Raw genomic sequence first — 14,863 nt, 5'->3', positions numbered from 1 at the left:
GCATGATTTAGTACATATCAAAGTTTGAGGGACATGATTTGGTAGATATCAAAGTTTGGGGAGCATGGTTTAATACATAAACAATCACTGAAATAATAAAATTGAATCGCATTAGACAAAAGTCCTTAAATCTAACAATCTCAATAGTTTAGGGAGAATTTTTAACGGTCAAAAAAGTTCATAGGGCATGATTTGGTATATATCAAAGTTCGAGGGAAAAAATTGCTAATTAGCCTTTGATCTTTGGGTGTTTTTCTGAGTTTTAATATTTTTTACCGTTCAGTTGATTCGTTTGTAAAAAGAAAAGAAAGGATATGGATGTTATATGGTCCTTACTATGAGAAAAAAAAAAAAAACTTTTACTGAAAATTTATAAGAATTTAAGTTGCATCAATCTAATTCCAATTATTACATAATGTGGTTTAGTAGTTGTATCGGATGTTAATATAACATGAAAATCAATAACAATATTATAATGTAAAGCCCTAGCCTGTAAGAGCGTTACGTATGTGCTTTTATAAATTAATTTATAATAATAAACTATGATTTAAGAAAAAATTAAATTATTTAAAATTTAAATAACTATTTCTTAAAACATAACTTAAATCTTTTTTAAATATTACTGAGTTGAAGATCCGTTCTATTATAAACTTTTATTAAAATATCACCGTATTATTTTTATTACAAAATATTAATACATACATATTCAAAGTACTATGATAAAAGTTGGATCTCTTCAACTCAGCACAAAAGACGGTGGGGTTGATAAGTACATTCATTAGGAGAACTCTGACTCATGGTTGATCCATCTTCCCTTTACTCTTACCTGCACCACAAAGCACACGTGAATCATAAAGACTCAGTAAAAAAAGCAAGAAAAATACAAATATCATGAATAGCACAAAACTCTAAGCGACAATAAGCATACATTTAAACATATGATTTAAACAATTATTTACATGCAGTATAATCAAACACTAGTAATCAACTATTTGTCTAATAAGACAAGCCAATCTTGATAGTTTATAAAGTATCATTAACCCTCGTTATCAATGAGTCACTAATGTCACTATCGTTACCTAATGAGGCAACCAATAAGTAAGAAACCCAACAACAGTTCTACATGAGAGTTATAACCCTACCCATAGGCGGACCCACATTGTAGCGAGGGGGGGCAGTCGCCCCCCCTGAAAAAAAAAATCGAGAAAAAAATGTATATGTATTTTAATTAGTTACAACATATATTTGTATTAAAAGATGATATTTATAGACATAATAGTAACCTTGGTGTAATGGTTAAGGTAGTTGGTAAATAAGTTAGAGGGTAAAGGTTCAAACCCCACTAACTACACTTTATATTTTCTTTTTAAATTTATTTACGCCCCCCTCACTTTAAATTCTGGGTCCGCCACTGACCCTACCATATTAACGGTAATCGTATCTCAATTAGCCATGCAAAGTGGTACAATTGACTTTTTCTCACCTCAAGCCCAAGTTCAGGTGTGCAGGTCGACCTAAGTGGAATAAAACTTGACGATCTCGGGTCCTATGTCACGATAATGGTACATCGGTAAAAACAGGATCCCGTATTATGTAAATTATTATATATAAGATTAAAGTTTAACTATGAAAATATCAATAATTCACGCTTTTTACTAAACCTGTTGATTAGTAATGAAGTGCACAACAAATTAAAATCACGATAACGTGTCTATTCTAATAGGGTGTTATAGGTATGAACACCAGAAGTGTCGCTAGAAGAAGCCATCAAAGATATTTGTCGAAGACTTTCGATATCATGTAAAAGCTTAGACAATGGAAAAGGTACCACTACAAGAAATGTCACTTTTGCCAGCACATTTTTGTGCCGGCAAAAGTTGGTATTACGCTGTTAAAATAGAATTTACCTATGGTGTGTTGGCAAAAGGGGGTTGGCAAATCAATGTTGGTATTAGAACTTTTGCCAACATAAAATGAAAAGCGCTGGCAAAAAAGATTTTTTTTCAGGGCGTAAATGTACTGGTAAAAGTTAGATTTTAGCCACTGCAAATATACGCTGGTAAAACTTTGATCTCTTTGCCAGCGCAGTTTGCGAAATGCGCTGGTAAAAGTTACTTTTACCAGTGTAGTAGCGAACTGTACGTAAAGGTGACATTTCTTGTAGTGTACAAACTAGAGAAAACAAAACAGAGAGAAGAAGAAGAAGAAGAAGAAGAAGAATTGAAATGGCAAAGAAGCTTATTCAGTCCTTTATTTATATAGCTCAAACCAAAGATTACAATTTACTAAACAGAAAGTTGTTACAAAAATTTAACTTAACTATTTACAACGAAGCTAACTGTTAATATAACAAACTGTTAGTTACTTTGGTAAATAGTACTAAACGAAATTATTTAAGAAATTATGTATATTTTTTAAAACTTCAAAATAATTCATAATACAATTTTTTTAAAACTTAAGAATAATTTAAAGTTTAAGAAGTCTATTTAAAATATTATAAAAATAAAATGTACATGTGTGCAATATATTGTTGAACCTTTTTTTCGAAATGAAATTATTTTGAATTTTTTAAAAAAATTTAGAATGTCTCTATAATATATATATTATCATATAATATTTAGAATTATAAATATTCAATCGATCGGATACCAAAAACATAAAAAAGAGTGGATCATATCTAACAAATATATATACCTACTTTTAAGAAGAAAAAAATACAAAAACAATATGTGTTGTTTGTTTTCTCCCAGATAAGTTTTATCCTTAAAAAATTATGTCATCCTTAAAATCTTCCATGTATATATGTGGTCTATAATAATTAGAATAATACTATACTTGCAAAAGTTGAAAGTGACTTCCCAATAAACTTCATAGCCACTTGCGTTGTCATCTATTTACATAAGTTTTTTCTTTCTTTCTTTCTTTCTTTCTATAAATTTATACATAAAACACTAAGTACCAAAAGGCTTAATAATAATAATAATAATAATGGAAGTAATAAACAGATATGTTACAATTAAGAGTGAGATTAATGGGAGTCCAAAAGAGACAGATTTTGAGATTAAGTGTTCAAGTATAAGTGTTGAGGTTGGTTCAAAGGATGTCGTTTTGAAGAATCTGTATGTGTCAATTGACCCATATCAGATTAATCGCTTCAAAACTCACAGTCCAAGCTCTCAAAACAGCACAACTAATGCAATGGCCATATCTCCCGGTCAGGTAATAATTATTTATTATATTTAAAGGAAAAAAAAAATTGTATATATATAACATAATATAATGATGAGAAACCCTAAAATCAGATTTTCTAAAGTACAAAAAAGAAAACTTGGAATGAAAGAGAGAGACTTGGATTAATAATGTAGAAAAAAATGAGTTTAAGGTGGATCTAAAAGTTAAAACTTTAATAATCAAACTATTTTTATTTTTATTTGTTTGATGAAAAACATTATCAAAAACCATTTAAAACTTTAATAATCAAACTATTCTTATTTTTTTGATGAAAAACATTTATCAAAAACCATTTAAAGCATTTATCTCTATAAGTTATTTAATAAGCATTGCTATATGGTACTAATGGTGCCTGGCATCATACGATGTCTTGCGATTAGTTAATGATATTTTTTAAAATTTATTAAATTAAATTATATGAGATCTAATTCTTAGTTGCACTAGTAACGATATGATACATGAAATTAGCATGTCTCTTCTAAAATTAGTGTGCACCTTATATCGTAGAATTGTATTCTTTAATCAGCTTTTGGCTCAATCTCCGAGTACACCTATGGCTCTGTCTCCACTAAAACGTTGAAAAAGTATTAACAGAAAATAAAAAAATCAGACCCAAATAAAAAAGATAAATGTTAATTATAACTTCCTATAATAATTTTTTAGTTAACTTCAATTCTCGAAATCATGTATTGGATTATTTTTTAAAAAAAAAAATTATTACGGTATTTGTTATAGTTACAATATCGATCATTCCCGTAAATTTTGAAAAAAAAAATTGAAAAATTTACCATTGTGAAAATAGAGTTATATATATATTTCAGTTTACTACACGTGTTAAAAAAAATTCAAACCTACTTTAAGCACTATAAATTATTCCAAATTTTTTAAAAATATATGTTTGTAAGTATTATAACGAATACCTCCATACAAAAAAATGAAAAAAAGACAAAAAAAAAAAAATCAAAATGTATTTTTAGATAAAAAATTATAATAAAAAATTAACAGTATTACTTAAAAAATCAAAAAAAAAAATCAATTAATAATGATACCCTACTTCTCAAGGACACAAACCACAATATTTATGACGTGGCAGCACTTTATTTGATGAAGAAAACCCCACAGTTCAATATATATTTTGATATATACAGGAGAAAATCACATATATAATATTAATTTTTAGTCATTGGATAATAATCTAATTTTTATATTTAGTTTTAAAAATTATATTTATTTTATTAAAGCATGACAAAAGATATATGTATAATTTAGGGTATTTTTATAATGTACCTTTTAAAAATTTTGAAAATGCACATTTTATTTGTATTTTTAGTAACTCAATAATTATAATTTTATTTTTTATATGATACTATATATTTTAATTATTTTAAAAAATATATTATAAAACTTTTGAATAATGATATAGAAAATAGCATTTAATATAAAATAAAATAGACATGCTATGTGAACTTTATTTTTTATTTTTATTGTTGTATATTATTTTAAAATTTTACAAATTTGTAAGATGTTTTAAATGCTTACCATATACATCGGTATGAAATATATAAATATATATAACTATAAGTTATACGGAAAGTACATGAATACATTTGAGGGGTGGAATATCCTATAATTTATGATAATAATCAATTGAAAGTTATCAATAATTCATTCAGTTATGGCCGATCTAATTGTATTGCTGCTTTTAATGATCTAATTATAGATATTTCTTGTCTTCTCTTTTTTTTTTTTTTCGGGTGTATCAATTTCACATGTCAAACGTTCGGCTAACATGGCCGCTCACAATTTGACTAGATATGCTTTAAGGTTGGATGAAGCTAGTTATTGGATGGAATCTTTTCCTCCTTCTCTATACTCTGTTGTTGTAAATGACTTACCAATTTAATTTATAATAACAAGTATTTTTCTAAGAAAAAAAAATAATAAATAATTCATTCACTTTTCCTCAAATTTATTTATTCTTATAGTGAATATTTTACTCATTAATCATTAGCTTTTAAAATATTAATTAATATAAATATTTTGTCTCAAGTCAATACTATACTATATAAATTTAAAATTAATTTGCATGTAGTAAAATGTAATTGGACAGATTATTAGTGCTTATGGGGTGGCTAAAGTAGTGGCTAGTGGAAATGATGAGTTTGAGAAGGATGATTTGGTGGTGGGAATGATTTGTTGGGGAGAGTATAGTGTCTTCAAAGGAGACCAATCCATGTTCAGGAAACTCAACCCAATGGCTTTGGAGTTTCCATTATCCCATCAAGTTGGACTTTTTGGTAAACTCTAAACCCATTTTTCATGTTAATTTTTCCATAAAAAAAAATAGTGTTATGATGAAGAAGTAGCTTTGAAAGATATATAATAGCTTATTTTCCTAATGTAAATTCATTTAAAAAAGTTGAAGAAGAAGAAGAATTGTTTTTGTTTTTATGGTTTTTTTTTTTTTTTGGCAAGAGTTTACAAAAATATGACTTTTTCCGAATAAATTATTTTATGCGAAAAAAATATGGGAAAAAAATTTAGGGTAACCAATTACTTATAATGTTTTTTTTTTCATATTTTTGAAAGTTTCTTTTATTTTTCCAATAAAATAACTTTTTAAATAAATAAATAAATAAAGATCAACATTATATTTTTTGCACATTTAGTATAAAAATCCATAAAATGTGTAATTTTGACTTCAAAAAATTCATTGGATTTGATTTGTTTTGGTTTAGGGTTTAGTGGATTGACAGCTTATTGTGGGCTATTTGAAGTGAGCAAACCTAAAAAGGGTGAGAAAGTATTTGTGTCAACAGCTTCTGGGTCAGTAGGCCACTTGGTTGGCCAATATGCTAAACAATTTGGTTGTTATGTTGTTGGTTGTGCTGGCACTAAAGAAAAGGTAACTTTTTATAACTTATAACTCTACACGCTAACTCATCAATGGTTAACTATTTCAATGAGCTAATTAGGTTTTGTTCCTGGACTTTGAAGTGTACCGAATCATGCCCCCTGAACTTTTAAGGCCATTGAAAATGCCCCTGAACTATAGAGATTGTTGGATTTAAGGACTTTTGTCTAATTTTATTCAATTTTACTATTTCAATGATTGTTTATGTACTAAATCATGTTCCCCAGACTTTATATCTACCAAATCATGCCCTTCGAACTTTGACATGCACTAAATTATGCCCCCTGAACTTTCATCTATGTTAGACTTTTTTACTAAAATTAGAAAAAAGTCCTTAAATCCAACAATCTCAATAGTTCAGGGGGCATTTTCAATGACCTTAAAAGTTCAAGAGGCATGATTTGGTACATGTCAAAGTTCAGGGGGCAAAAACCTAATTAGCCTTATTATTTTATGAGAATGCTAAAATATATCATTGAAAGTATCAGATTTCACATGATTTAATATAAGAGTAATTTACAGTGTAAATATTTAAGTTTAATTTTCGGTTACAGTTATATTTTGTTACTTCTGTAGGTACCCGCCTATTAAGTGTCAAGTTATTATCAACGTGTTATTTCTTATTGGTATATTTATATTAATTTTTAAATAAAAAAAATTAATGATCTGGACTAATCAGAGTGTCATGTGGCCATTGACTTGACACTTAACGGTCAAGTACCTATAAAAGTTTCAGAAACATAACTTATAAGGTACTATTACTGTCAAAATATTAAACTTAGGTATTTATCTGCATACAGAGTTATATTTAAGTATTTATGCCGCAAATTACTCTTTAATACAAAAACAGGGATATTTGCGGCGAAACTCCCTTAACATTTATAATTATTACACATATGACCCTAATAAAAAGAAAAGTGTCGTCATAAGTACTTTATCTTACGATTTTGTTACGGTCGTACCCTTTTTTGGCCATTAAGTGTCAGCTCATAAACATGTAGCGACATATTATTGGACAACGTATTAAATAAGTTAAGGAAATATGTCACCGCTTGTTTTTTGAGCTGGCACTTAACGGGCTTAATTGGCACTTAACATCTAAAAAATTGTACGATTGCAATAAAATCGTAAGATAATATATTTTTGCTGCCACTTTTTTTATTAAGGTCATATGTATAATAATTGCAAATATTAAATAAAATTCGCCGCAAATATCCCTAACTTTTATGGAATACTCCAATACCACTCTGAAGGTGTCACCTTAGTGGTGCGGTGCCTAATACTGATACTCTTATTCTATTTCTAGGTTGCATTACTAAAGGAAAAACTTGGTTTTGACGACGCATTCAACTACAAGGACCAACCTAACTTAAAATCAACAATCAAAAAGTAAGATAAAATTGTGGAATTCAAACGAATTGTGTTTCAATTAATGCTTTTATTTTAATGTCAATAATTAAGGTTTAAATAACATAAATTTTAGGTACTTTCCGGATGGAATAGATATTTACTTTGACAATGTTGGAGGTGAGATGCTTGAAGCAGCAATTGCTAACATGAAACACTTTGGACGAGTTGCAGCTTGTGGAGTGATATCTGAGTACACAAACACAAACAATCGTGCTTCACTAAATATGGTCGATATTATTTACAAGAGAATCAAAATTCAAGGATTTTTGGTGTCTGATTTTGTAGATATGTTTCCAGATTCTATTTCATTCACCATGAATCATCTTCGTAATGGTAGTCTCAAGACACTTGAAGACATTTCAATTGGTTTGGACACCATTCCAAAAGCTTTTATTGGACTCTTTCAAGGTACCAACATTGGCAAGAAGATTGTGAAACTAGCAAACGAATGAATTAATTGATATATGCAAATAATGTACTCAAAATAAAAGAAGATTGTGAAACTAGCAAACGAATAAATTAATTGATATATGCAAATAATGTACTCAAAATAATCAAATGAACTTATTTTGAAAACAATCATGTCTAAGTTGATTAATTCATAGTTTTTTGAGCGGTCGTTTTGCCTTTTAGGCTCACTTTTTTGTAGTGAGTCTAAAATTCTTTACAATAGCAAGTAATTCTTACATATAGTGTTAGATTTTGAGCTTATTAGATATGATGGCATCTTTAATTACTGTCAAAATTATCTTTATGCTATGAAAATACAAGAGATTTTAAGTGACCATTCTAAAATTATAAAATCATAGTACAAAATGAAAGAAAATAAATAGAGCACAATCAATTATAGGTCCCCCAAAAATAATTTGAAAAACTAAAAACTATTCCCTTGTAGTTCATAAGTATTATTTATGGTTTATATATACAATTAGTATTACAGGCAAATAATGAAATTGAAGTGAAGCTCAACCTCCTCAAACTCATTAGTGGCATTAGTAAAATCGAGAAGAGAAAAAGCATCAAAAGGCAGAACCACCACCCTTGGTTTTCCCAAGCAAGATATCTTTGGCTTCATTGATTTTCGATGCAAGGTAATGGCTACCACCGGCATCTGGATGGTTTGCAACCATCACCCTTCTATGTGCTTCCCTAACCTTTTCTGTTGGAGTTCTTTCCCTGTCAAAAACACAAAAAACAAATGAAAATGTAACAAAAATATATATGAAGTCAATGCAGAATGGATAACTGGGTTGTAATGCTGCTTGAGAGTTATTCCTTGTTCCCTTTTTCCTTTTTGAAACTGGTCACTGGGCCTAATATTTTGTAGACACCTAAGAAGGGGGCTCGATCCTCTAATCTTGTAGGAGCAAGCCATCCACTGACCTAACCTAACTGTCTGAGCTACAAGGCTGCTCAAAAGTCAAGTTTGAGAAATTATGAACTAATCTTTTGACTACTTTTCTTTTTGAAACAAGGCTCTCTGCCTAACAATCCAATAAGGACTTGCCCCTCTTTGAGGCCACTTGGAAGAACTGCACCAGCCTTCTACATCAGTTTCCTTCTTTTCACCTTAAGGACAAGGTGAAAGTTTGGGTGGGGGCTGATGACAGACCCCCAATTCGGTATACCTTTGCTAGGCATGGGCATTAGGAGTGAGGGTGAAGTGTTATTTGTTTAATTGTGGAAAGTGTTTGAGGTTAAATTGTTTGAGAGTGAAGGGCTAGGGTATGCTTATTCCAATTTGTATTGAGCCTTGGCTCTTGGGAGAGAAACTAGGACTCTCGAATTTCCTAGAATTATCAATTAAGATCTCTCTTTTCTTCTATTTCTGTATTTTTCATACTGTGGTGTATCAAGTAATTGCTATGAGGGACTGGACTTAGAATAAAACTAATCTCCGTGCTACAACCACAAAATAGAGTAATTCATTCAGCTTAAGTAATTCAATGAATTTTCCATTTCCAAAGACATGTGACCATATTCTTATTATACTTTACCTCACCCTGACTTGAAAATTTATTAAATCAAAAAAATGCTCCAAAATTGTAATGTTAACAACCTAGACATGGTTTACTAGAGACGATGTCTAGAAAGCTATGTACAGTATACCTAGTACCAAAAGTCCAGGCCTTGATGGTTATGGTTCGGAGCTTTACAAGGCTATGTGGCTTGACATAGGTGTGGAGATAGCTGATGTCATGCTGAATTTTTTTGAAACAAGGCGGATTCCAGCTGAGTTAAATGAAACTGTGATCGCCTTAGCGCCTAAAACTGAATTTCCTTCTTGTGCAGTGGATTACAGACCGAATGTCTGTTGCAATACTCTTTACAAGTGCATTTCTAGGATGCTTTGTAGTAGACTTTCAGAGATTCTTCCCAATATTATAAGTCAAAACCAGAGAGCTTTTGTGAAGAATCACTCGCTAGCTCATAATATTATGATATTTCAAGACTTGATCAATAATTATAATAGGAATAATGCATCTCCAAGGTGTGCTCTGAAGGTTGACCTTAGCAAGGCCTATGACACTGTGGATTGGGAATTCTCGGAGAAGCTTATCCTACCATATCTACAAATTGGAAAGCTGAGGACTGTGGGATCATTCTAAAGAAAATCAAGCTTCGATTACACACTTGGGCCAGTCGCCATCTTTCCTATGCAGGTAGATCTCAATTCATTACTTCTGTTCTTTTGGGTTTGAGGAACTATTGGATGGGTATATTTTTGTTGTCTCAAAGTATTGCTAAGGAAGTGAACAAGTTGTGTATGTGGTTTCTTTGGGGCAATAATGGCACAAGAAGCAATTTTCACTTTACTTCTTGGGAGGAAGCTTGCCTCCCCAAAGCTTATGGGGGATTAGGCTTTTAAGAAGGAGCTAGGTGGAATAAAGCTATGCTTGCAAAGTATATTTGGGCGATGAGCAAGAAACCGGACTCCCTTTGGGTAAATGGGTGAGCAAATTGTATTTAAAGGGGCAAGATTTTTGGCAATACCAGCTAGTATTGGAGGAAATTATGCAACATCAAGGGAGTTTTTTCTCAAAGTGAAAGAGAAGAAGCTAGATCTCTTGGTAAATTTTGTACTGGCAGGTTATATATGAGCTTTATAAGGCTTGAGAAGGTCAAATACCATCAGTTTGTTTGGAATAATTTGTGTTCCCAAGCACTGCTTTATTCTTTGGCAAGTTGTTAACTCTAAACTGCTCACTAGAGATAACTTGGATCGATTCCATGTTACCATGAATAGCACTTTTTGTCCAGTTTGTGATTTGGAGGACGAAAACCACAGACGCTTGTTATTTGCTTGCTCCTATTCTAAACAGGCTATTCTCCAATTGCAAAGTTGGATTGGGAAAGATTGGCCTTGGAAGTTTGAAGGGTGGCAGGGGTGGATTACTGGTATGAAAAGAGATGTTGTGGCTGAGATTTTGTCAGCCCTCATTGCAGCCACGGTTTATGGGTTATGGACAAATCAAAACACTAGCATTTTTAAAGGCTATACTTATAGTGTTGCTCATACTATAGATATGATTAAAAAGGAGATTAAGTATAGAACTTATAGTATATTACAAAGGAATTTGAAAGATGTAGAGAGGAGATTTGTAATGAGTTTGCTCTCTGTAAGTCTCGGCCTTTGTTCAGGCTTGGTTTGTATTTTGGTTGTGATTAATACAGATCTTTTCTTTCTTGATCAAAAGAAAAACAAACTAGACATATATATCCCCCTAATGGTTGGGATATTGCTACCACACGAAAATCATGTGAACACATTATCTTAAATCAGAAATCATGACAACATACTAATAATTTTTCATATAACTCGAACGGGGAGGAGATGCAAATGCTTGATTCCACGCACCGGAGCAAATAAAAAAAGTAATGTATCTAAGACTAAAGTTCAAAACACTAACTTCTAAGAAGTTTGAAGACAACAATATCAACAATGCTATCAACCTCTATTATTTGAATATCAGCGTGCACATACTTTCTCTGAAACTAAATTCTTATCTAGCTAGTTACTCCATCCTACACAAGAAGACTGAGCTTCACAATCCAATGGTAAGCCCTTTCATAAGCACGGACAAATAACATATACAACGAAAAGATCATAAGGAAAAACATAAAAATAGTACCTGACTCCAAGTATTAGAGCCGCCTCTCTTCGGTTCATAACAGGTTGAAAACCACCTTCATAAAATTTTCGTAGTTTTGCAGAGGGTGGTCTTGCTTTGAAGGCCTGCCAAGCCAGAATGCTGTATCTACCAGCATATGCTGCAGCAGCTACTGCAATTCCTGCCATCAATGCTGAAGTCTGGAACCAAAATTTACATATCCGTCACCTCACATGGGAAAAAGGTCCAAACTTTACATACAAAAAATGATAATTTTGTCAAGAAGTTCAGTCAATCAAAACAAAATTTAGTCGAGAAGTTCAGTTAAGCAACAAAACCCACAAAAGCAAGAGTGCAAGACCCAGAAACCAAACAACACAAAGAGGACCCAAATTAGAATCAACCAAAACGAAAAGCAACAACTTTGATATTTTTCCTCACCATTTTGTGATGATTAGAAATTTGAAGCTGACGAATCCGATTAGGATATTCTGGGTTAGCACTTTTCTTCGCGCCCAAGCAAACTGTTTGAACATGTATGTATTATAAATATTAGTATAAATTAACAAAAAGAAAATTGAAAAAGAAAAAAGGATTGTTGTGTGTGAAGCAGATAAAATATTGACTCAGCTTATTTTGAATCAGTAGCACTATTGAATTATGTAAACAATGGTTCATTCACATTTCGCATAATATAATATAACACATATTGAAAAAATCTGTTGAAACAAAGATAATATTTTCTCATATTGTCCACACACACACACAACATTTCCAATTATAAACTATTTAAGTCTTAAGAAACCATTAAAAACCCCACTCTTTGAAACTAACATTTAAGAAAGAAAGAAAATCAGTACCTCTTCATTCTGGGTTTCTGAAAATGAGAAGTCATTGGATGAATTCCCAATAACATTAGTAACTGCAAATGAATAATCTCTCTACATAACCCCAAAAGAACAAGCTCTACTAGATTAAATAAGTTTACTCTCAAATTGAAAAAGCACGGACCAAAATTGTTAACGATTATGCTTCAACTCTAGGACTTTTACTCAGTATTAAAAATAAATTCCAACTGAAGAAAACGCCAAATCTAAGTTTGACACCATTTCATATCAGCACAGCAACACAAACCTAAACTAATTCTCAAATTGCTAAAACAAAGTAACACACAGATATATATATATATATATATATAGAAAGAAAGAGAGAAGAAATTGGGGAGGAAGAAAGGGTCACCTGAGATGGATTTCTACAATCCAGCGCCAGAGATGGAGACGGAGGAGAGAGAGATCAGTGAACTTTTGCCGTTCAACAATGGAGTGGAGAAGAAGGACGAAGAAGACGAGTCTGAAAAGAGGCTTAGGGATATATACTTGGGCTTGGGCTTGGGCTTGGTCTTGGTCTTGGGCTTGAACTTGGTTTGGGCTTACGTTGGAGTTGGCTTAAGTTAGAGCCTGAATTTTGGGGTTTTAGAAACTTTTTGAAAAAAAATAAGGGTTGAGATCCAAATTGTCCTAAATTTAATAACTAAGTTAGTAAATGTCTATTTTTTAAAAAAAATTAAGAAAATGGCCAATTCTAATAAATTAGCTAATAAAAATTATAAAAATAGATTTATCACATATTTTTTTAAAAAAATATATATAATAACAAAATTAAGTTACATAGTATTACATATTATTATATTGTAACAAAAATAAATAAATATATTAGATCATTTAAATATATACAGCAGTATTAAATATATCGTAGTACAGAAAATTAATATACCGTAGTAATAAAATTATATACCACAAAAAAATTATAACAATACTAAATTAATACTCAAAAAATATATATATCATGCTAACAAATTATATATATCACCATTAAAATATGAATACATACCAAAAAATTTATATACAATAAAATAAAAACTAAATATCATATTAAATATAAATAATATATTATAGACAACAAAAATCATATACCATACAATAAAACGTATATACCTACGATAAAAAATAAAACAAAATAATATAATATTATTAAAAAAAAATTATATATATCATATTAAAAAAATTATATATCACCTTTATATATACTAAAATAAAAACTAAACATGCATTATCTAAAATAAAATGATATACTATACAATAAAACTTATATACTATATAACATAAAATATATACCTTACAATAAAAATATATATAATAATAACAATAAATAAAAATAAAAATATATAGGATGCTAATAAAATTATATATCATGTCAACAAAAGTACAATAGAAAATAAAACTTAAATATTATTTAAAAAAATTATATACCGTATAACAAAAAATACATATACCATACACCAAAACATATATACAAAAAATAATAATAATAAAAATATAGATTACTAATACATATATTTATATATGTATGTATACTATACTAACCAAATTATATACCACAATTAAAATATATATACCATGACCATTGTATATAATAAAATAAAAACTAATTAAATATTATTTAAAATAAATAATCATACAATCAAAAAATATAAAAATAATAATTAAATATATGTAGCATGGCAATAAAATTATATACATACATTAAAATATTTTTATTATGCTAATAAAATTATATACCACTATTATACATATCATAATAAAAAATAAATATCATCTAAGAATAATAATATACCATACAACAAAATAAAAATATACCGTACAACAAAATCTATATACCAACAACCCAAAACAACTCATAAAAAATTAAAAAAATTGACATAACTTTAAAATAAAAAAGATTTTAACAAAACTAATATAGATATACCATAATGTTTAAATAATTTGCTTCTAATTCTAAAAAAAAAAAAAAAATTGAAATAAGGACATTTACTAACATAGTCTTATGATTTAGGGTCATTTGCTATATTTTTTTGAAAAGATGACATAAACTAACATACTCCTATGATTTGGGGCCATTTACTATAATTTCCCAAAAAATAACTAAGGAATGTTACATATAATTTTGTTTACAAAAGAACGAATTATTATGGATATTGTCACAAAAATACAATTTTTATTTGTCTAATCAATGTTTACAGATTTATAAAAATCATGCAGTATATTTATAATATAATTAATCTTTATACTGTTAATTACAAAAAAAAAAAAAAAATTAAAATGGTGTAAAACTTTTATATGATAATGTTGCATATTAA

At 29.5% G+C, this 14,863-nt stretch overlaps 2 protein-coding genes across 3 annotated transcripts; one reads left to right on the top strand and one right to left on the bottom strand.

Moving 5' to 3' along the window:
• The first annotated feature begins 2,693 nt into the window (after positions 1 to 2,693).
• On the top strand, positions 2,694 to 8,134 carry LOC115708267 (2-alkenal reductase (NADP(+)-dependent)). Its single transcript, XM_030636495.2, has 5 exons — positions 2,694 to 3,219; positions 5,342 to 5,528; positions 5,970 to 6,136; positions 7,452 to 7,534; positions 7,629 to 8,134. The coding sequence occupies exons 1-5, from the start codon at positions 2,989 to 2,991 to the stop codon at positions 8,005 to 8,007; spliced, it is 1,047 nt and encodes a 348-aa protein (XP_030492355.2). The 5' UTR covers positions 2,694 to 2,988; the 3' UTR covers positions 8,008 to 8,134.
• A 186-nt stretch (positions 8,135 to 8,320) lies between these two features.
• Positions 8,321 to 13,062, bottom strand: LOC115708514 (mitochondrial import inner membrane translocase subunit TIM14-1). 2 transcript variants are annotated; one of them, XM_030636619.2, is made up of 4 exons: positions 12,907 to 13,062; positions 12,109 to 12,191; positions 11,689 to 11,867; positions 8,321 to 8,731 (listed from the first exon to the last, which is right to left on the bottom strand). In XM_030636619.2, the coding sequence occupies exons 2-4, from the start codon at positions 12,109 to 12,111 to the stop codon at positions 8,575 to 8,577; spliced, it is 339 nt and encodes a 112-aa protein (XP_030492479.1). In that variant the 5' UTR covers positions 12,112 to 12,191; positions 12,907 to 13,062; the 3' UTR covers positions 8,321 to 8,574. The 2 variants fall into 2 exon arrangements, with proteins under 2 accessions (XP_030492479.1, XP_030492480.1); XM_030636620.2 differs by lacking the exons at positions 12,109 to 12,191; positions 12,907 to 13,062 and having other exon boundaries at positions 11,689 to 11,887.
• Between the last annotated feature and the right edge of the window lie 1,801 nt (positions 13,063 to 14,863).

Source organism: Cannabis sativa, chromosome X (assembly GCF_029168945.1).
Source record: "Cannabis sativa cultivar Pink pepper isolate KNU-18-1 chromosome X, ASM2916894v1, whole genome shotgun sequence".
Classification (NCBI taxonomy): Eukaryota; Viridiplantae; Streptophyta; class Magnoliopsida; order Rosales; family Cannabaceae; genus Cannabis; species Cannabis sativa.
Note: the sequence above shows the minus strand (reverse complement) of the source record. Positions and strands in the feature narration are given on the sequence as shown.